Source organism: Clytia hemisphaerica, unplaced genomic scaffold (assembly GCF_902728285.1).
Source record: "Clytia hemisphaerica strain Z4C2 unplaced genomic scaffold, Clytia hemisphaerica genome assembly, whole genome shotgun sequence".
Lineage (NCBI taxonomy): Eukaryota > Metazoa > Cnidaria > Hydrozoa > Leptothecata > Clytiidae > Clytia > Clytia hemisphaerica.
The window spans coordinates 263,307-286,324 of NW_027104383.1; the positions used below are offsets into that span (position 1 = coordinate 263,307).

The 23,018-nt window shown below is 34.0% G+C and overlaps 2 protein-coding genes across 2 annotated transcripts in view; one reads left to right on the plus strand and one right to left on the minus strand.

Annotated features, from left to right (window-relative positions):
• Window positions 1–4,368, plus strand: part of LOC136819314 (uncharacterized) — a 28,226-nt gene extending 23,858 nt beyond the window's left edge. The window contains exon 4 of the mRNA XM_067075561.1: window positions 4,139–4,368. Coding sequence (XP_066931662.1) covers window positions 4,139–4,276 — 138 coding nt within the window. The 3' untranslated portion in view covers window positions 4,277–4,368. The remainder of the gene's footprint in view (window positions 1–4,138) is intronic.
• Window positions 4,369–8,422: 4,054 nt separating this feature from the next.
• LOC136819284 (meiotic recombination protein SPO11-like) lies at window positions 8,423–10,030 on the minus strand. The gene is made up of 2 exons (XM_067075515.1): window positions 9,219–10,030; window positions 8,423–8,936 (listed from the first exon to the last, which is right to left on the minus strand). The coding sequence occupies exons 1-2, from the start codon at window positions 9,976–9,978 to the stop codon at window positions 8,491–8,493; spliced, it is 1,206 nt and encodes a 401-aa protein (XP_066931616.1). The 5' UTR covers window positions 9,979–10,030; the 3' UTR covers window positions 8,423–8,490.
• Window positions 10,031–23,018: the final 12,988 nt, after the last annotated feature.

The window sequence follows — 23,018 nt, forward strand, 5'->3', positions numbered from 1 at the left end:
AACGGTACATGAGCAAGCTCATCGAGGAAGATAAAGTTAAAGCTCGCCATTTTCATTCAACAAAGAGATTCATTGACGATTTGTGTGCTATCAATGATGGGAACTTGTTTCAATCTGTGTATGGAGAAATCTATCCAGATGAACGAACTCAAAATTGAACATTCTGGATCTCATGCTTCTTTTTTAAACCTAGATATTTCCATCAACGACGGGATTTTTATTTACAAGTTGTTTGATAAGCGCGACGCTTTTCCTTTTTCTATAGTTCGAATGCCACATAAAGATAGCAACATGCCTGAATCCATTTTTTATTCTTCGTTTGTTTGAAAGTTAAAGCTAAAGTTTTCATTGAAAGAATGTGCCGTCAGGGTGCTGATAACGCAAAGCTAGATTGCAGTCTTCGTAGGGTGATTGTCCGTCATATTTCAGAATTTGCAAGATTTCAACTTTCTCAAGATTCAGTCGTTCGCCAGCTTTTGCGGTGAGCGGTCACGGGTGTACGGGGCTTCGAACCGGGTTCTAGTCCGACTTTTTTTTTTTTTTTTTTTTTTTTTTCTTAATTCCCATCCTTTTCCCACTCTTTCCATCTTCTTCTTTGAACTGTAAAATGTGTGTGAGAGCCACAGGGTTGGATAGTGGCGATCCAATCCCAGTTCCTTCCCATCTAGTATGCTTTCTACAACGTTGTGACAGAAACGTGTCAAAGGTGTGGCAACTTTGTCTAGTAGAAAGTACACTTCTTTTTTCATTGTTATTTTAGTTTCTTCGGCTGGTTCCGTGGATTTTAAGTTTTAGTTTATTTTCTATTTGCGCGCGTTTCATACTTTCACCAAACACATCTTTTTACATCTTTTTATCTGTGGTGGTGTCTAATTAACACTGCTTGGCCTACCTACACAACCCTATTTCCATCATATAGGAGGATATTTTCACAAATGGCCGAAATCCTGTGTAGGTCGAAAACTGAGGAATATATATACCTTCAACTACTCAAAATGGAAACACTAAAGACAAAACCCACAAAACAAAAAGACAATACGAATTACAACAAAAATCTAGAATGAACATTCACAGAAAATCGATCAGGTTGGAGTTGAAAAGAAAAATGTAATGACATAGAAATCCGTCAATGTAAAACTAGTGATCTAAAATGACTATAAGGAAGAAAGCAGCTCAATATGAGTTAAGATGGAAAGAAGTAACTCAATATGAGTCAAAAAATATTTCAAGAAAATACATAATATGTTCCTCAGTTTTCGACCTACACAGGATTTTGGCCTTTAACGAAAATATCCTCCTATATGATGGAAATAGGGTTGTGTAGGTAGGCCAAGCAGTGTTAATTAGACACCACCACAGATAAAAAGATGTAAAAAGATGTGTTTAGTGAAAGTATAAAACGCACGCAATAATATAAAATAAACTAAAACGTAAAAAAACACGGAACCAGCCGAAAAAACTAAAATAACAATGAGAAAAGAAGTATACTTTCTACTAGACAAAGTCGCCACACCTTTGACACGTTTCTGCCACAACGTTGAAGAAAGCATACTAGAAGAGAAGGAACTGGGATTGGATTGCCACTATCCAACCCTGTGGCTCTCACACACATTTTACAGTTCAAAAAATAAGATGGAAAGAGTGGGGAAAGAATGAGAATTTAAAAAATCGGACTAGAACCCGGTTCGAAGCCCCGTACACCCGTGACCGCTCACCGCAAGAGCTGGTGAACGAGTGAATCTTGAGAGAGTTGAAATCTTGAAAATTCTGAAAAATGACGAACTATAATCCATCGAAGACTGCAATCTAACTTTATATATCTTTTTTAAATCTTCTTGAAGTCATTCTTTGTTGCCTATCGTCCTTGTTTCAGTTTCAGTATTCGTTCTTGTTCTGTTCATAGTGGTCCTTCGCGGAAACAATTCTCCAGCTGCCTAAAAGCTTTTGAATTTTTTATTATTATTATTATTATTATGAGGAGAAATATGACATCTTGACGAAAGAAGAAGGAGCTGTGCATTCCAGGAGAGGATGAGTTCTGCATTCCCTTCGAGTTTCCCCTGATCGTTGGTTTGTCCTTCTAAAATCCGATGTTTTCTATGTTTCACAACCGAAGAAAGCATAATGGCAAAACGTAATCGAAAGAAAAATATCAGGAAAGTACAAACAATATCTTATAAACTTTTCGAGTTTTAAACCTATAAATGTTCTTAACATGTTCTTATTTCCCGGGGTGGGGGGGGGGGTACTTAGGCAAAAATGGATGATGGGTATGTGCAGACGGTAAGGGTCGGTTTTTTCACCTTTCAAAGTCTCTCTAAGGGTCGGAAAAATCAGAAAGTTTTAAATTAGTCTCTCTAAGGGTCGGAAAATTCAGGATTTCTAGGAAATTTTTTGATTTCCAGAGAAAAAATTGTAATAAAGTCTCTCTAAGGGTATGACTTTTTTCAAAAATCGAAAAAAAAAATTCAAAAAGTCTCTCTAAGGGTAACCATTTCAGCAAAAATCAGTCTCTTTAAGGGTCGGTTTTTGGAGGTACCGTCCGCACATACCCCTCATTCGCCAACCCTCCCCCCCCCCGGGTCTTATTTTCACCATTTTATTTGCATAATTGCCCATTCTTCTAAGAAACCGGCTGTTTTAGAATCGGTATAGCTTTGAAATGGCCATAGAAGCCTTATGTTCTCATATAGTTTTTTCTTATTAAAAATACATGTACCTGTAAAAAAATGTTATGTAACTTTGTTCTCTCTACCGCATTTTGATATCCTCTTTATTTTGACAGATTTAACATGACACTTTATCACCTACTCGACATTTTAAAAAACTAATGTGGCATATTTCGTAGGGAGGATGAGGAAACACGCTCAGCCAGTTGTCCATTTTCCCACTATTCCCTTTTTTGTGTGTTGCTAAAGAATGAAGATACAAAAAGAAAATCTAAAAAAAATTAACGTCCCGATCGAGCTCAAAGCTTTTAGTGAGATCAAGGATTTATTATAAAGACTCTGTATAAACACCCTATGAAACGGTGGAGGAAAGTAGTGTCTTGCCATTGTTTCAAAAAATTGATATTCTAGCTATGTCCGCAAAGGAAAACTGTCATGCCGACTCAAATGCTCTTAAAGCTTGGGGACACGAGAAGTTTTACGTTGGTGCAACGCAACATGCTCCATCCAACCAACCTGAATTGCTTTCTCGTGTCTCCACCCCATCTTTCTTTCTACCAATAAAAGTGAAATCCACAAGTTCTATTGTTCCAGGGATAAAATCAGCGTGTCTTTTGGATATTTCCCTCATATGTTCATGCTCAAAAAGTTCACCACCGCTTCGCCAAGTTTCCTGGAGGCAAACTGTGAGAGCGTTCCTTTTCGAAATATCGTTAAAAACAGTTCTTGATGTCTAGCATCAGAGTTAATTCCTCTAACATTTTCTGATATAATTATTTCCACTATGCTCTCTTTGGTTGTGAATCATAGAAAACATCGGAGTTTAGAAGGACAAACCAACGATCAGGGGAAACTCGAAGGGAATGCAGAACTCGTCGTCTCCTGGAATGCACAGCTCCTTCTTCTTTCGTCAAGATGTCATATTTCTCCTCTGATGGATAAATTTATCTCGAGATAAAATTATCCCTGGATATTTATCTCGAGATAAATTTATCCCTGGATATTTATCTAGAGATAAATTCATCCCTGGATATTTACATCGAGATATATTTATCTTTGGATATTTATCTCGAGATATATTTATCCCTGGATATTTATCTCGAGATAAAATTATCCCTGGATATTTATCTCGAGATATATTTATCCCTGGATATTTATCTAGAGATAAAATTATCCCTGGATAATACCCAAAGATAAATTTATCTCGAGATATAATGTTAAATAAATTTATAATAATTATTTGAGTTATATCTGGAGATAAATTTATAATTAAAGATTTATCTCGAGATATAATATTTTATCTCAAGAAAACTTGTTTTTTATCTCATGTTAACAAGATGGCACTAACAAGCTTCCGTAGATATGCTTATTATAAAGAAAAAATATGAGTTTCTCATTTTTTGATTTGGTTTCGATGAATTTCAAGTGTCTCCTCGAGTAGAATTTTGATTTTTTTTTTGCATTTGCAGGTTGTTTTGGAAACAGAAGTCACCAATAGAGCTGCATTGAAATTATACGAAAACTTAGGATTTGTTCGAGATAAACGTTTACTGAGATATTATTTAAATGGTGTTGATGCTTGGAGATTGAAATTATGGCTAGCTTAACATTTTGACACTACTAGATGGATAGACGATCTGAAATCTTTCGTTGCTACTGGTTGCAATGTTTTGCCTCGGAACAAGAGACTATCTGGAAAACATAACAGGAACTAATTATCTGGTATCAAGACGTCAATTTTGAAGATATGTTTAACTTATTTCTGGATTCTTTGCAAATTAAGAATACTTAAAACGTTTAACTACTCGATCTTTTTCGATTCAAACATCAACTGTTGCTCTTTTCAACTGTACAGTATAGACTCTCGCTTATTCGAACTTCTACCGGGTGCGCCACAAAAAAGTTTCTCTCTTTAAAACTAATTTTCCAAAAATCTAAAAATTTTAAAAGAACCATTCCTATTCCATTGGAAAGAAGAAATATAAACTTAAATTTTGATGGGTTATTTTTGAATTCGGTTGATTAGATCGAAAGTTATGCTCTATTGAATAAAAAAGTTACTTTTTGAAAGTGCTAAAGAACGTTAAAAATCGACCTATCAAATTAAACAGAAAAATAATAACATAATGCATCAGTATTTTCGTTTCAGTCATTAAAAATGATAATTAGCTGTCTAAATGACTGTTTGTTATATAAAGGAAGACTGAATTTCAATAAAAGGCAGAAAATTCGTCGAAAAAAGCCAAAAAATCTGGTAAAATTCATAAAAATACATCAAATATGGGTTTCGAGGTACATCAAGCCTTATATATACTTTATCCAGTCTAGAACCAAAAATCTGAGGAAAATCTCCTTAAAAGTAAATTGAAATGATTTTGATGAACCTTTTAAACCCTTTCGTTCCATCAGTTTCAAAATTTGTGTGTTTAATTACTGAAAAATGGTCTTAATCATTTAAAGCCTCTTGCGATTACCAATTTTAAAATAAAAATTTGATAAGTCCCGATTTTTAACGTTTCGGGCACTTTCTGAAAGTAACTTTTTTATTCGATTGAGCATAAATTTTGGTCTAATGAATTGAATTTATTAAATGACCCATCAAAATTTAAGTTATCTTTCTTCTTTCTGATGAAATAGGAATGGTTGTTTCTTAATTCTTAGATTTCGAAAAAATCAGTTTCAAAGAGAGAAACTTTTTTGTGGCTCACCCGGTATTATTCGAATCTTTCTATAATTCGAACTAACTGTCAGTTCCCGTCGAGGAGAGACTCTCTTAATATACTTTCTGTAATTCGAATCTCTCTGTTATTCGAACAAATGATATTCCCTGTTTGAGTTCGAATTAGCGAGAGTTCAACCCTGGAAAAGGTGAATCTTTTTGTATCATAGAGATACAAAAGACCTTCGGAAATCAATTAAAACTGTTTTTCGGGGGTAATTTATGAATTCTTGCTCGCTTTCCATTTTAGGATATACTCCGTAGGCATTTTCTTTGAGATTTTGAAAGTTTTTAAAGTAACGTTTTTATTTTCTTGAATGATACATAGATCCATTGTAACAAAATCTCTAGATTTGTACAGTTTATAGAGTTATTGTAAAGAAATGTTTTGATAAAGAAACCAAAATTTTACTATCTGAATTTGCTTTTTTTGGCTGATTGATAAACCATCTTCAGTATCAGGTCCCTAAAGTCTGTTTCAAAATAATTTGCAGCTGCAACAAAAATGGCTGTAACTTTTGATAGGATTCGAATCAAGTTACGATTTTGTGCTCATTGAAAATATATTTGTGAGTGGAATATTACTATAAGTATCAAGCAAAAAATAAAAAAAATAAAAAAAAAACGAAAACGAAAAATGAAGAAGAAAAAAATCAACTTCTTGTAGAAATATTACCATTTTCAAAGGAGTTCAATCTTAGATCATCATCACTCTGAAAAAAAATTTCAAAAATATTAATTCAATCAAAAGATATCAAACAAAAATTATTGCTGGTTTACTCTATAAAGTAGTAAAAATAAAAAAATCAGCCTTTTGTCAATCAACCAATAACAAACTTTGTTTGATATCTTTTGATTGGAATGATTATTTTTGAAAATTTTTTTCACAGTGATGATGGTCAAAGATTAAAGAATCACTGTGAAATTCCTGTGAAAATGGTACTTATACCACATTTCTACAAGAAGTTGATTTGTTTCTTCTTCATTTTTCATTTTAATTTTTCTATATTTTTCAATTTTTTTTGCTTGATAATATTCCACTCACAAATATCTTTTCAACGAGCACAAAATCGCAACTTCATTCATATTCTATCAAAAGTTACAGTCATTTTTGTCTCGGCTGCAAATTATTTTGAGACAGACTTTAGTTTTTAACCCATTCGATCGTCAAAGATGTGAATTGAAATAAGTTTCACTATTATTACTTTTTTCGATAGTTGAAAACTAGAGATCTAACGTTCTCCTAATCTCATTCGCGTGTTTTGATCTAGCTTTGTCAAATAAAAAATTTACTTAAATTAAAATTTGCTTTTTAGTGATAATAAAAAAAAGATGCTTCCAAAGTTCCAAATGTTGAATAGTATTATCATTACAAGAATCAATAGAATCAAGTTTTCACCATCATGGTTGAACGAAACTTCGAACGTTCGCATTAAAAAGCTAACAGATTGGGTAAGAATTTATTAGTACTATACTATGCTCTTTTACGTGCTTAATTGAAGATGGTCGAACAGTAAGGGCCATATTCTATAAGAAAAATAGTGCTATATACTATCTTACTCTAATAAAAGAGCAATATTATGTAAGAAAAAATTTTCTAGCGTGCTTATAGATCACATACATGGGTTTTGTATTTGTTCATGAACTATGTAATTTGTCTATCAATAACAATAACCTTAAGGATAGAAACTTTTGGCGGGTGGATTACCAAATTAAATTTGTGATCGCGAAAAATTGTTGACAAAACAGAAAATCTGTAAACTTCTTGCTTAAAAAATGAAATGCAAGATTTATAAGTATTTATCCCTCAAAGACATTTGATCCGATGATCTGTATATACCAATATACCACTTTCTTCAGGGGTTAGTCCCGGTCTGTGCATACCCTGATAGTCCCAAGGGACACTCGTTTCAAAAACGACTCTACGAGCGGCACAAAATTGGGCATTTGAACAACAAAATATTATTAACGTCTTTTTAAAGTTCATAACGTTATTTATTTTTGCAATTAAATTCTTAATTACTTTTATGGGATTTGATCAAAAAGCAATTTGTAAAGGCAATTCTTTGTTAAAAGTGTAAAGGAACCTGAAACATAGCTTTTATGCTCAAATACCAAAATCAATTGTTTGACTATGGTCAGAGCCCTGAAAGTGCACTATGGGAAGCTTGGAAAAGGAACCTTTAAGAGCCGCACGCCAGGCTGATAGTGTCTTAGAGAGTCATGATAAATCTTTTTAAACCCGAATGGAAGGATTGATACTGAGAACAAAATAAAAAGAAAATGGCTTTACTCTTTGATTGGTCAGCTAAATTGTCGTTCCGTAAATTCGGCAGTCGCAAGAAAAAAAAAACACCAAGTATAACGTCTCGGTCTGTGCTATTCAGGAACATCTTAGGGAAAAATAAACTATATATGACGTCATATTGCTCAGTGTCTACATTAATAACTCTTTTACACTTGATTTTGACCCTATCAGATAATCCTTTTTTGAGATCTACATCAAATTTCCGATCTAACAATGTATAACATGACCTAGTTTATATTAAGTGATTTTGTAAGCAAAAATTAACTATGACGTCATATTGCTCACTTTCTGCATTAATAACTCTTTTTCACTTGATTTTTACCCTATGAGATAAACCTTTTTTGAAATCTAATCTAAATTTCCGATCCAACGATGTATAATATGACCATTTTTGTGGAGGTTCAAATTTCACCTTAGGTTGACCACCCTGATGACGTCACAAAATTTTAAAAAGGCCTGGAAACGAGTAAAGGAGGTGGATAGAAAATGGCCAGTAAAACTTTTCTGAATCCTTTGGTGTTATATAACAAGTTCCAAAAGGTTTTAGATTCTTCGCACTAAGATTTCTAAAAAAGTGGTCCAGCAACCTGACTAATTATTTCGTGTGAAATTTTTCATTATAATGCCTTGATAATAAAAAAGTAAAAACGATTATTCTTTTTAAATGGTCAAAAATAAGTTCCAGTAGGGTTTAAAAACACATCGAGTTTCGGTTTTCATCCTTATTCATCAATCAATTATTTCAAAACGCAAAAACTATAACTAAATACATCTTAACTAATTCTTGGATCGTTCTAAATCCAGTCACCATTCTTTATCTTATGTGGCAAATAAATGTCAGTGAGAAAACTTCTTGAAATGGAATCGAAACATTCAATTTCTGCTTTAAATCCTTTTTCGAGCATCAACTTCATTTGGTCTAATATAGCAGGATTACTACTGATGTAAGTTCTCTTGATCATATCGTTAGCTTTCTTTCGATCATTATCACTCAGTTTGATTAACTGATCCTCTTTGATATTTACCTCGTTCACATCTTTAGGTAAAACTCCTAACCAACGTATCACAGGACAAGTTAGATAAGAAGCTTCGTGAGAGAGTGCTTTTGAACCAAATCTGTGAACACACATGATTTCAATCCCATGTGGATCTGCATCCACCAAAGCCAGAATAGGAATGTGAAGTCCTTGCCATAATTTTCGAATCAGCATTCGTGTATTGATGTCTGGAAATCCTTTTCCTGAAAAATAACATAAACACACTTCAGCCTGCGAGCTTATAAATCCTATCTTGTTATCTTGTTTATAGATTGTAATCAGTGAATTGAATCTTTGACCTATACACAAAAACAACATAAATCTTCTGTAAAACAGATGAATTCTCGTAGAGCTCTTTTTATTTTTTCGTAATTTTCGTAGTACTGTAGGCTTAACCTTTTCACATAAAAAGGCTTAAAATCTTGAATTTTTATCATATTCAATTGTAACTAAAATTGAGGCGCAAGTTCTTATGCCATCAGTACCTGTTATAAGAATACAAGGTCCAATCTTTTCATTTATCTTCTCCTCCAATAGCCTCTTATAAATTGCTTCCTTTTCAATAATGAGTACAAATTTGGCATTTGATTCAAAATTATTCAGTCCATCAACATAACATGGTACTTGCACTCCTTCATTGACATTACAATTAACAATATTTTTTTCTGCATCTTTGAATGATAAATTTCCCCCAACAAAACCTTTGGAAGAAGATAAAACATTGAGAGAATGTCTCGGAATGCACAACATGCATGAAATATCAGAGATTGCTTCATCAACCACACGTTGGGTTTTGAAAAAATTAACATTGGAATAATAAATATCCCGTTTAGTAGCATGTTTTCCACTTTGAATCAAAGAGTAAACCGTTTGTAAACAGCTCATCATCACAGCATACTTTTTAACTGAGCTCTCATTCTCCAAGGATACTTCTTGTAGTGCAACATCATTTACCATTTGCATCCCTCTTTCATTGCTATAGGTTGTGTTACTAAAAGAGCCTCTTTTGTTAAATAAAAACTTTGGTAATGTATCATTTGCAATGCATTCTAAGAATTGTATGATTATCTCTTCTATTTTTTGAAGAACTTCTTCTTTGTTTATTTTTGTTGCTGCAAATATTGCAGCTTCGTTTGAGGTCCCTTGTTTCTCTTTTATTCTTTGTAAAAGATTGTATGCGTTCTCATTTGACTTCAATTCATCTTCAAGCTCTTGAAGTTTATACCAAAATTCCAACCCATACATTTTTCAATTGGAAATTTTGATTTGATTCTCAGCTTTTGCAACAAAGACAAAAGTCTTGCTCCACGAAGCGATTACTTTATTTTTTCCCGCGGTTTTTTAATAGTTTGTTTATGCTAGGGTCGCACGCACTAAGAAAATGATTTAACTTTTCAAATGACAGAAGAGGTTTATGTTTTAGTAGGTAGGACCAAGCATAAACAAATATGGTAGATCAGTTGCGAACAACTTTATCCAAATCCGAATCCAGGTCTCCCGGTCAACAGTCAACAGTCGAGGGCCAGACACAAGGGCAGTCGCCGAAATTTCGATAAATTTAGATAAGTTAAACTGAGTGACCAATATGGTAAAGGTTATGATTAAGTCTACCTAAATAAGGATTCAGTATTCAAATGAATTGATTTAAGATCGAGAATATAAATGAATGCTATGACCACCAGTTTGAATTAAATGGAGGAGGAGAAGAATAAAAATGGAAATGAGGGTTGCAGTTTTCTTGCACCAAGAAGGTATTTTAAACTTTTTGCATTTTTCAACTTTTCATTTCTTTACACTATTTAGATAGGATCCTAAGGAAGTCAGCTACCACTACAACTTCTAGACCAAGCAGGCAATACTGTACTACTGAGCGAACTTTTGAAAGACACCAGGCTAGACGGTGTGTCAAGCAAACAAATCGAACGCCGAATCAATTGAACCCAATTGAACACAATAGAATAATTACAATTAGATTGTCAAACTCAAATCAAATCGTAATTGAATCGCAATCAAATATTACCCAGGATTTGCCGCCGTTGCATTCGATTGCTTCGATTACGTCCAGACGATGTCAATCGAACGAATCGAATGCCGAATCAATTGAACACAATCAAATGATTGAAATTCGATTGCCAAACGTAATCAAATGCCGAATGCCATCGAATGCCAATCAAATATTACCGCAATTTTCTCGATTGATTCGATTGCGTTCGATTAGTGCCACGTGCGTTTGGTTTGGGAACGCGAAACACGAACGCGAACTACCCATGTCTAAACTTTTCAATATATCTCCAGAACTAACAGATATTTTGAAATTCTGTAAAAAGGTCTAAGTTCCTGAATAGTTTTACTATGTTCTGTGAAAAAATCATAAGCATCAGTCAAATACTCGTTCATCTATTTAAGATTGAAGACAAAAATTTGCGAAGAAAAATAAACCTTGAGCACAAAAAATGCTTTTTTAAACACTTTTTTCCACCGAAAACAAATAACTTTTACAGACTTACCTTCCCAAACATTGAAGAAGCCTCTACTAATTAAAGTAAATGTGATAAGATAAGATAAAACCTTAAAACCAACCAGAATTTACAACCTTTCGTCCAAAGCAAAAGACGTGCTTTTCTCACCGCCATCTTGTTTTCGAATGAGAATTCTAGAGAAGGAAGGAAGCTTAACTGAAAGAGGGATAAGGCTGGGACAATCTATTTAAAAGATATGGACAAAAAAAGGCACCTTTTTGGGTGATAATTAAGATTTTACTTAGAAACTTTAATTCTCTTACCCCCGTCTCACCCCCCCTGATATGAACAAGGGGACCATGTTGGCCACCCCTACTGAAAATTTCAGATCAAAACAAACAAGGAATTAATTCCTGTAACTCGAAGAAAATTGGAAAAAGCTGGTTTTTGACTGTTTCTGTTCTGAAGTGCTATTTTTTGGTAAAAGCTATGCAACTTATGTTTGGATTTCTAGAAAGCTTACCCATTCATTCATTGTCAATATATTTTTTATTTGAAAGTAATCTCTTCATGGAATAAAAAGATATAGTCAAATCTTGTAGGGTCATTTTTCAAAACGATTTTGCCAAAATCGATTTTCGCATTTCGCCATTTTACCCTATGCAAACGCACGTGGTGCCTGGATTCGATTGTCTTCGATTGATTCGATTGCGTTCGATTGACTAAATGTATTCAATTGATTTGATTGATTCGATTGATTCGACTATGTTCTGTTGGCTTATGCATTCGACTGGTTCGACTAATTGATTCTGTTAAATAATGTGATTCTCGTTCAACATTTGAAGAGTTAAAAACGAGATGATAAGAATCAGTTTAGCTTGGATTTTAGAACATGCAGATCATGCAGGCCCACATGTTTACTGCAGGTTGTGTGTCAACTGTGATTCAATATATTAGATCTTATCACGCTTTCACGTTACTTAAGCGCTCGGCTGTCCACGCTAAAAAGCTCTATTCAATTGGAGTGATCCAATTTAACTCATTTTAACGCAATCAAACTCATCAGACATAATCGTAATTGATCGAAATGGAACGTAATTGACAATCAATCGAACCAATATCATCGAACATAGTCAACTATCAATCAAACCAATCTAACCTTACTCGGACGCAATCGAACACAGTCAAATATTACCAAGGAGTCGGCCGTTCGATTGAGATTTGATTACATTCGACAATCGAATCGCAATTATTCGATTGCGTTTGATTACATTCAATTGGTTCGATTGCGATTTTTGTTCGAAGTTTTTCAATTGGCATCGTCTGGGAAAGAGCTCAATATTTTGTTTAAAAATTGCTGAATGAAACAAAAGAAAATAGACAAAATTACAGTTAGGCGCACTCATCAGCTTCATAAGCACTTGAAGACAAAAGTTGTCACCATCACCAATCAGTCACACTAGCGTCCTGCCAAAAGATTTTAATGCTTTGAAAGCACTTCATTGTTTAATTCACTCGCATGCAAAAGAATGCACTGCAAAACTTCTACAATAAATGGATTTATGAAAAAAACCATGATGCGCTTTAATGAAATTTTAACATTTTTTAAAACTATGAGATATTACCTAAATTTTGAACCATAAATAAAGAAATTGAACAGAGCTAAGATCAGACACTAATTAGGGTGAACAACTTTCCAAGAAAAATATTTTATAGTGGAGACAGCCATCTATCTGTGCAACGCTGGATAGGCTATTTCTCAGAAAGGTTGCCGGACCTGAAACACTGACCCATTTACATATGTGCAGAATTATTTTTACTTTAGTATGAAATTTTAAGGTCTAACGAATGAAAGCGCTATCCCGGAAATTAGATTGACAAAGATGAATTGTGCCAAATCTGTTTTGATATTTTGTTTTGTCTTTGAACTACTGGCAAAAATCTGTGACGCCCCGTCATGCATATGCCTGTCTTCCTACCAGTACCACTCATTTTGAAATATGGCTTTCCAAATTCTTGTCAATTTTATGTAAAAATATTACTCTATAATGGAATTATATGATTTGAAAATTACAAGCCATTTTCTTGAACCAAACTAGCCTGGGAATCCATGCTATGATTTCTTCTTTGATAAACTGATGTCGAAATGTATAGCATGGTACGGGCTGAGAGTTTGAATTTCTCAGATCCTAATAACGGTTGAAAACATAGCCAATCAAATTTTGTTATTCTTTTACTGGTCACACTTTCTTAGAGAAAGCGCAACTTTCGAAATCTGGTTTTTATTTTAGTAAGTGAAGACAGCGCTAAATTCGAATTTCCCACTGTCCAATATTGGACTCACAGCTCGAACCCGTCTTGTGTACATCAAATTATAAAAAAACACACGACGGTTCTCCTGTCTAGAACCAAACGTGATTTATAACTGAAAATGTGTGACGGATGGGGCACAATTAGTTGTTTTCAAAGGTGAAAAAATTAGTTCCCTTAATAAGGTAACTGCAATTGCAATCGATAGCAAGTTGGGAAGCTTCCAAAGTTTGTAAATATGAATGGTGGCTTTTATTTCTTTAATGGGATAAACTTTAGCAGGGGTTTAAATTTTCAGGGTAGGACCAATCTGCGAAATTCAGACCTAATTTTGCGAATGAGGAGTTCCCTGATTTTTCGTGTAATTTCGCGAATCAGGATTAAATCTAATTTTTCTAAAGTGATGCCAAATTTTGCAAACAGAACTTCTCTCAAAATTTTGATATGGTAGTGTGCGAAAATTAGGATAAGAACAAAGAGATTTTCTTCAAATCGAGGTTTGAGTAGTCTGATTCGCAGACCTTCAGTGGCTAAATATAAGATTTCTTTTTTCATTAAAGAATCGGGCAAATCAAAACTCGTAATAGTATGAAAGAAATTTGATTGGACGCTGGTAAAATGGGTCTTGAAACAGAAAATTAAAGAAAGTAAATTGCAAATAGAATGATTTTGTTTTTAACTTTGAAACGACGATAAAAATTTAAAATTTTTTTGGATCAAAGAAAGATTTCAATTTTTTTGCTGGTACTTTAATTTCGCGAATGAGGCCCTTCCAAATTTCCATTTGGACATAATTTCCCGGAATTTCGCGTATGACACCCAAATCTGCTAAATCTGCAAAATTTAATCCCTGCAAAAGTTTATCCCAATAAAGTAGTAGGTTGTAGGTTCTATAAATTAACCCATGTCCGTTCGTCCGTCTGTTACCAGCTTTTCTCAGGATTGGCTCATTATTTTTTTCTGATTTTTTGCACAATGATGCAAAATGGCAATGCCCAGAACTTGACGGACCCCAATTTTTGAGAAAAAATTTATTTGGGCAAATTTGGGCCAAAAACAACCTAAAAATAGGGTTTTTTGGACTTTGTGAAAATCCTGTCATTACTTTTTTCTAATTTTTTATACAAAGATGGAGGGCAAGATTCTTTAAAGAATGGTTGAAGTGGTTTTTCCCGGAAAGTTCTTATTCGCCTTAAAAAACGGATTTTCGTATTTTGGGGAAATTCCCTTTAACCAAATAAGAAAATATAGCTTTTCTTGAAGATGACTCATTATTTTTTTCTGATTTTTTGCACAACGATGCAAAATGGCAATGCCTAAAATGTGACGGAGCCCGATTTTCGAAAAAGAATATATTTGGGCAATTTTGGGCCAAAAACTGCCTAAAAATAGGGTTTTTTGGACTTTGTGTAAAATCCTGTCATTACTTTTTTCTGATTTTTTGTACAAAGATGGAGGTCAATATTCTCTAAAGAATGGCTAAGTTGTTTTTCCTGAAAAATTCTTATTCGCCTTAAAAGACGGATTTTCGTATTTTGGGGATATTCCCTTTAAAAAACCAAATAAGAAAATATAGCTTTTCTCAATGTTGACTCATAATTGACTCTGATTTTTAAGGACAATTATTTTGGGCAAATTTGGGCCAAAAACAGCTTAGAAGGTTTTTTGGGCCTGAATGGTTTAAGTGATTTTCATATTTGGGGAAATTCCTTTTTACCATTTTACATTATTCAACACACAAGCTTTATTTTTCCATTCTGAATTTTTGTACAATTATTGTCACTTTTTTCTTATTTTCATCTGAAGTTAATCATTAGGTAGGTCCATTCAGCATGTTGCTTGTTTATTTTCCATTGAACCCAACTTGCCCTCTCCGAAAATGAAGAAGAAGAAATCCACAGCAGAACAATGGAGCACATTATATGTCACTGACGGAGGAAAATAACACGCTGGCTATTTGTTCATCGTATTGCTCTTGGATTCTCCAATCATTATCAGTTATTTCAAAGAAAAACAAAAAATTAAAAAAGTTGTTGCAGCGAAACTGTATAAGGTTTAAGTAAGTCCAGGGGGGTCAACATTTATAATACCAACCCATAACCCAAAAACCCGACTTTTAACCTTTTGAGCTAAGTTAACACCACCACCCCAAAATTGGTATTGATACCAACTTGAAAATCATAATTTTCAGAAAAAGGGGGGACCCACCCCCTTAATTTGGTATCGATACCAACATGACATTTTGAATTTAACAAAATATCATGGGAGCCACCCCCTAATTTAGTACCAATACCAGTCTGACAAATTTGAGTTTAAAGCTGTTTAAAGGGGACCCACCCCCTCCCACACAAACAGGGTATTAAGAGAAACTTCAAAAACACTCATTTTTGAAATACTCTTTCTTCAACACAACACAAAAAATGTCATATGCTAAAATAGAAAATGATGAAAAAAAAACAATACAATAAATACAAACCCAATGAAGCTAGCAAAATCAATCTGAATCAATATTATCTGAATATAATTGATGTGCAAAAACTAGAAGAAGCTATTATTAGTACATAATTTTAGAACAATAGATTCATACCAAATGCTATCACAGAAAAAATGTTTTTGTTTCAGGCTTGATCAAAAATAAAACTTGAAAATATTGAAAAAGTCCAAAATAAACAAACTTCAAAGTCATTTATACTTATTACTCATTTACAGTCATTATACTCAAAAGCTAAAACAAATCCAATTGAAACCTGTTTAGACTGATATATACTTTATTTAAAATGAAAAAAAGTTATATCAATATAAATGAAATGGGGACAAAAAACTTTCGAATTTTTTTAAATTTCAATTTTTTTTTTGAAAATTCGAATGTCTTTTGCACATTCGAAATTCGAATTTTCACAAAAACAAAAACAAAAAGAAAAATAAGATTTATTTACTCTGGTTTGTTTGATACTTACACTACATCCTGATTGATCAAGTTTGCTTTGGTGTTAGAGTTTTACCTTTATACAAAAACGACCAAGATAATAAAGAAATACAGACTGTTTAATTTTTTCGGGTTATTTTCTAGCTATAAGGGCAAAAATTAGGAAAGTTTTGCTGTCATTTTGATATGGCCAGACGATCTCAATCGAACGGAATCGACGATCGAACCAGTCGAACCAAATCGAAAGCAATCAACCGATTGAAATTCGATTGTCGAACGCAATCGAATCTCAATCGAATATTACCGCAATTTTCAGATTCGATTGATATTCGATTGCGTTCGATTGATGTTCGATTGCGTTCGATTGCGTTCGATCGTCGATTCATTGACCCCCGGATTGTTCATCGCATAATTTCTACGGGAAATCGAAAGTAATTTCATTCGGCTTGTGATGTTTGAGAGCTTGGATGTTGGGAAGAATGGCTGAAGTGGTTTTTCCCGGAAAATTCTTATTCGCCTTAAAAAACGGATTTTCGTATTTTGGGGGAAATTCCCTTTAACCAAATAAGAAAATATAGCTTTTCTCAAAGTTGACTCATTATTTTTTTCTGATTTTTTGCACAATGATGCAAAATGGCAATGCCTAAAATGTGACGGAGCCCGATTTTCGAAAAAATATATATTTGGGCAAATTTGGGCCAAAAACTGCCTAAAAATAGGGTTTTTTGGACTTTGTGCAAAATCCTGTCATTACTTTTTTCTGATTTTTTGTACAAAGATGAGGGCAAGATTTTCTAAAGAATGGCTGAAGTGTTTTTTCTTGGAAAATTCTTATTCGCCTTAAAAGACGGATTTTCGTATTTTGGGGAAATTCCCTTTAACCAAATAAGAAAATATAGCTTTTCTCAATGTTGACTCATAATTTTTTTCTGATTTTTTGCACAATGATGCAAGTATGATGGGGCGTAGCAATCTGCAAGTAATTTTAAGTACTGGCAAATGTATCAGTACATATTTCATTGTTCTGCTTAGTAATTAATAATTGCAAATGTCATTAACTGGATAAACAGTTTGCCGGCAGAAAATTAGGTAAATTTTATTTTTAGAAGAGGATTTTGGCTGAGGAATTTTCCGGTAACAGAGAAAAATAGCCAAAATAGCTAGTATGTTGAAACCTTTTCTGTTTTTTTTACGGCATTTTTTCCACCCTATGTCGGCTACACTAAATAAATATCCTTTCTGGCAAAAACGCTGGCTTGTTGCAAGAAAGAATTCTATGTTCTTTGAATCTTTGAAGTAATTTCGGAATGAATTAATTTTGTTAATTTCAATTTTCTTAACAGCCTAGCACGTATTTCTGGTTGGCTCAAATGCGCTATTTCTCCTACATACCCTATGATTAAATCATATTTTCCTGGAGACCTATGGTAAAAACCTATGTGAAGCATATACAGGAAAGACAGTGGAGTGACAAAGAGTTATTTGTGGTCTGAGAAATTCTTTAAGATTAGGTGGCTCGATATTTGGATGAAAATATTTTTGTTATGGCCAAAGCCATATTAGGCTGCACGCATTCTTTCCGGATGAGCTGGAGTTTTTACAACGTCGGCCATGATTTTTGATGTGTATTTCACAGAACACAAAAACAGAATAAGTTGAGATATATTCTATCTAAAAAGAAAATTCACCAACCGAATTGAAATATATCAAATTTCTATCAGAAAAAAAATTTACACCCTCCTAAAGTCCCGAAGTCCCGAAATGTCAAACTTATGAAGAAAAAAAATACACCAAACAAAAGTCCCGAGGTCCCGAAAGTCCCGAATTGAACTATATCGAATTTCGAAGAAAAAAATTACACAAACCTAAAGTCCCGAGGTCCCGAAAGTCCCGAATTATAATATATCAAAATCTACCAGAAAAAAAAAATTACACCAACCTAAAGCCTCGAAGTCCTGAATGGAAATTTACCAAAGTATAGTCTGAAAAAAAGTTACCCCAATAAAAAATCCCAAGGTCTCGAAGTCCCAATGGAAATATGAAAACTCAAGTAGAAAGAGGACCGGGGGAAATGACTGATTGATTAAATTTGATTGGGCAGGGATGAGATTGATGAAATAGACAAGGGTGTAATTTCCACACAGAGTTGGGGGAAACTCGAGTGGAAAGAGGGGAGAGTTTAGTGAATTTCACATAAAGAAAGATTGGAAATCTATCAAAAGAGGTGGGGGTGAAAGAGGGGCGGAGACAATGAATGATAAATTGAATACAGTGAGACAGGGGTGAGATTAATGAAATGGACATGAATAAAATTTTCACATAAGGAAGGAAAACGGGTGGGGTGGAACTAAAGTTGAAAAAGGACCGGAGAAAAAGAATGATAGATTAGACATGGTGAGACGGGGGATCGGATTGTTGAATTAGGCAAGGGTAGGATGAAACTCAAGCAAAAAGAGGGGCTTGGATAAATGATGGATGAAACACGAGATAAGGGCGAGATGACGCGTAAAGAGAGGTCAGAGATATACATGAAGACAGGGGTGAGATAGATGCAAAAGGGGGGTGAGAAAGGGGTGAGATGGATGTAAAGGGAGGTGGTAGTAATAGTATGAAAAGAGTAGGGGTAAAAATCAATTAAGACGAGACATGTGTGGAAACTTTCTCTCTCAGAGATTTGATATATTTCAATTCGGGACTTCGGTACCTCGGGACTTTTGGTTGGTGTGAATTCTTTTTTGATAGAATTTTGACATACTTTAATTCGGGACTTCGGGACTTTTGGTTGGTGTAATTTTTTTTTCTTAGAAATTTGATTTGTTGAAATTCGGGACTTCGGGACCTCGGGACTTTAGGTTGGTGTAAAGTTTTTTTTGATAGAATTTTGACATACTTCAATTCGAGACTTCGGGACCTCGGGACTTTTGGTTGGTATAATTTTTTTTTCTCAGAAATTTGATATATTTCAATTCGGGACTTCCGGGACCTGGGGACTTTGGTTTTAGTGTAATATTTTTTTTCAGAAAGTTGATGTATTTCAATTCGGGACTTCGGGACTTAGGGATGGTGTGATTTTTTTGAATAGATTTTCGATATTTTGCAATTCGGGACTTCGGGACCTCGGGAGTTTGGGTTGGTGTTATATATTTTTCAGGAAGTTGGTGTATTTCAATTCGGGACTTCGGGACTTCGAGACTTAGGTATAGTGTGATTTTTTTAATAGATTTTCGATATATTGCAATTCGGGACTTCGGGACCTCGGGACTTTGGGTTGGTGTAATATTTTTTTCAGAAAGTTGATGCATTTCAATTCGGGACTTCGGGACTTCGGGACCTAGGTATGGTGTGATTTTTTTTGAATAGATTTTCGATATTTTGCATTTTGGGACTTCAGGACTTTGGGTTGGTGTAATATTTTTTTCAGAAAGTTGATGTATTTCAATTCGGGACTTTTTTTTAATAGATTTTCGATATATTGCAATTCGGGACTTCGGGACCTCGGGACTTTTGGTTGGTATAATTTTTTTTTCTCAGAAATTTGATATATTTCAATTCGGGACTCCGGGACCTGGGGACTTTTGGTTAGTGTAATATTTTTTTTCAGAAAGTTGATGTATTTCAATTCGGGACTTCGGGACTTAGGGATGGTGTGATTTTTTTGAATAGATTTTCGATATTTTGCAATTCGGGACTTCGGGACCTCGGGAGTTTGGGTTGGTGTTATATATTTTTCAGAAAGTTGGTGTATTTCAATTCGGGACTTCGGGACTTCGAGACTTAGGTATAGTGTGATTTTTTTAATAGATTTTCGATATATTGCAATTCGGGACTTCGGGACCTCGGGACTTTGGGTTGGTGTAATATTTTTTTCAGAAAGTTGATGCATTTCAATTCGGGACTTCGGGACCTAGGTATGGTGTGATTTTTTTTGAATAGATTTTCGATATTTTGCATTTTGGGACTTCAGGACTTTGGGTTGGTGTAATATTTTTTTCAGAAAGTTGATGTATTTCAATTCGGGACTTTTTTTTAATAGATTTTCGATATATTGCAATTCGGGACTTCGGGACCTCGGGACTTTTGGTGGTGTTTTTTTTTTTTTCTCAGAAATTTGATTTATTGAAATTCCTGACTTCGGGACCTCGGGACTTTAGGTTGGTGTAAAGTTTTTTTGATAGAATTTTGACGTACTTCAATTCGGGACCTCGGGACCTCGGGACTTAGTTGATGTATTTCAATTTGGGACTTCGGGACTTCGGGACTTAAGTATGGTGTGATTTTTTTTTTGATAGAATTTCGATATATTCAGTATTTCAATGACTGTAACTTTGTAGTTTTAAATATTGTAGTAAGAAAGGATGAATTGATGCTGTTCTGCAAAATTCAGCATTTCTCTATCTTGTAAAAACTCCAGCTTGTCCCATTCTTTCTAATTATGTTTTGATGACATTATTAACCTCTAGCCATTCAAATTTTTAATTCAAATTTAATGAAATTTATAAAGATCTCACATATAAATTTTACTAATCAAGCTAATCAAGTTTCCTAAATAAAAAAAACAAGGCGGGGGTAACTTTCGGGCGGAAATTTTATACACGATGTGCATCCTCTATAATAAAACATATCAAAGGGGATGCGTGCACCTCAAAACTATGTACACGTTTTTTTTTATAAGGAACACGTTTATAAGGAACTCGAGGCTGAAAATGGTTTAAAAATAAGGAATTGTTAAGGAACTGCTCAAGCTGAGAATAAGTGGATTTGAAAATAATGTACCTTATTGGGACTAATTTGACCAAATTTTGATCTTTCAAGGGGCAAAAAGTTCAAAATTTCCTATGTAGTAGGGAACTCCATAAGGAACTTTGAGACTGAAATTCTCTGGAAAAATAAGGAACTCCAGGCTCAGAGCAAAATTAAGGTTCCTTATAAAAAAAAAACGTGTAGGTGTAAAAGTAGTTGAAAATTATTTCAGCTTTTTTTTTCCTAAACGAAATGTGGTCTAAAATTTATTGTTTGTTTCTTTTTTTCTTTCAATGAAAAACTAAATATCAAATATCCAATTTTATTTAAATCCTTTTGACAAATGAAATGCTCTCATTTATTGAACCTTGACTTTCGAAAGTTAAAAAAAGATATTTGAGAGACTCTCAATAACAAGGAGACATTTTAAGGAAATTTATTTCATTTCAACCACAAGTTTGATAACAAGCTTCTATCACCTCGTTAAAGATGACATCTGACACCCTTTTTAAGTAATACGAGTTCAATGAGATTCAAAAAATAATGTCTTTAATGTTTTTGTTGGAATAAAATTGTGGGTGTAAAATATCACACCATCTTTTAGAGGCACGTTGCAATATGTCAAAAAAATCTATCATTTTTTGATGTGGCTAAATTTAGAGGGTCAGTTGGACAGAAGAACTGTATTGTACATAGTTTTTCTGCTTTAAACATGGTCTTGTGTAAGAAAAAACACGCTTATAGTGGGTAAGTTTCTAAAAAAAATATCTCAATTATGTGTGAAAGGTTACCTAGCTGGCACACAACGTTGTTTCAACGCTCATCTAACGTTATATGGATGTTGTGAGCGTTAGATAAACGTTGAAACAACGTTGTGTGAAAGATTAAGAACGTCAATTCTTTAATTTGTAATGCCATATGGTTGTTAAAAATAACATCCTTAAAATTGTAAAATGAAATTTCCACTGATTGAATGCACTTGTTTTTCTCTTCGCTATTTAGTATTGTACCCTGGAGACGCTGCAGGCAGTTTCTAAATTCCAGCCATGCAAAATATTTGATCGGATTTTTTTTTAAAGTGGTACCCCCATTGAGAGCGCTAGATCTGATTTTTCTTGCACACTAACGATGTAGCACCGTTTGTTGTTAAGTTTGGAGACTGTAATTGCCTCTTTGCGGGTACCACTTTAAAAAAAGCCCCAATCTCAAAGATGGCGCATATAGCTTAGTTTAGGGGTTAGCTAATTACACTTATACAACTACTCAAGTTATTAAAGCGAATCGGTTATACTCGCTTTAATTGCAACCATTTAAACAAGATTTGAGCTGTGGTGATTTTCGAAAACCCTGCCTTTCGCGTTAATATTTCATTTTCATTTTCATTTTTCCCGCGTTAAATACTTGGTTAGTTATCCAAGTGTAATAAGGGATATAGGCCAGTAGTAACCACTACAAATTATTCACGATTACTGTTCGTAGTACGGATCGAGAGTGTTCATATTAGTTTCGGAACGTTTCGGAGTAGTTCCGATCCGATGAAAATAGTGGAGCGAAACCGTTTTGATCTGTTTTGCTGTGTAACGTCTTCTTTTTTGGCGTTTCGAATTTTAACGTTCACACTTGTTTCGGAACCAAAATGAAACGGAACTGCAACGTCTGAACATGGTCTAAAATTCATGTAGATATCAAGTCTGTTTACAGGTAATGATACAGCTGAGTGTTTGGAAGATCCAGGCTGCTTATTTATTGCTGTTTGAGTTAATGAATTCTGAACTTTAATCTTTTGATGATTAAAACTTTTACTAGTATTTGCAACTATCTCAACTATTGTTTACCAAAAAGCTCTGTGC

What these genes read in the sequence shown, in the direction of transcription:
- LOC136819284 (XM_067075515.1), bottom strand. Translation starts at nt 9,978, where the DNA reads ATGTATGGGTTGGAATTTTGGTATAAACTTCAAGAGCTTGAAGATGAA. An exon ending in ACCTTGTATTCTTATAACAG is followed by an intron (nt 8,937 to 9,218) that starts GTACTGATGGCA and finishes GTTATTTTTCAG; the next exon opens with GAAAAGGATTTCCAGACATC.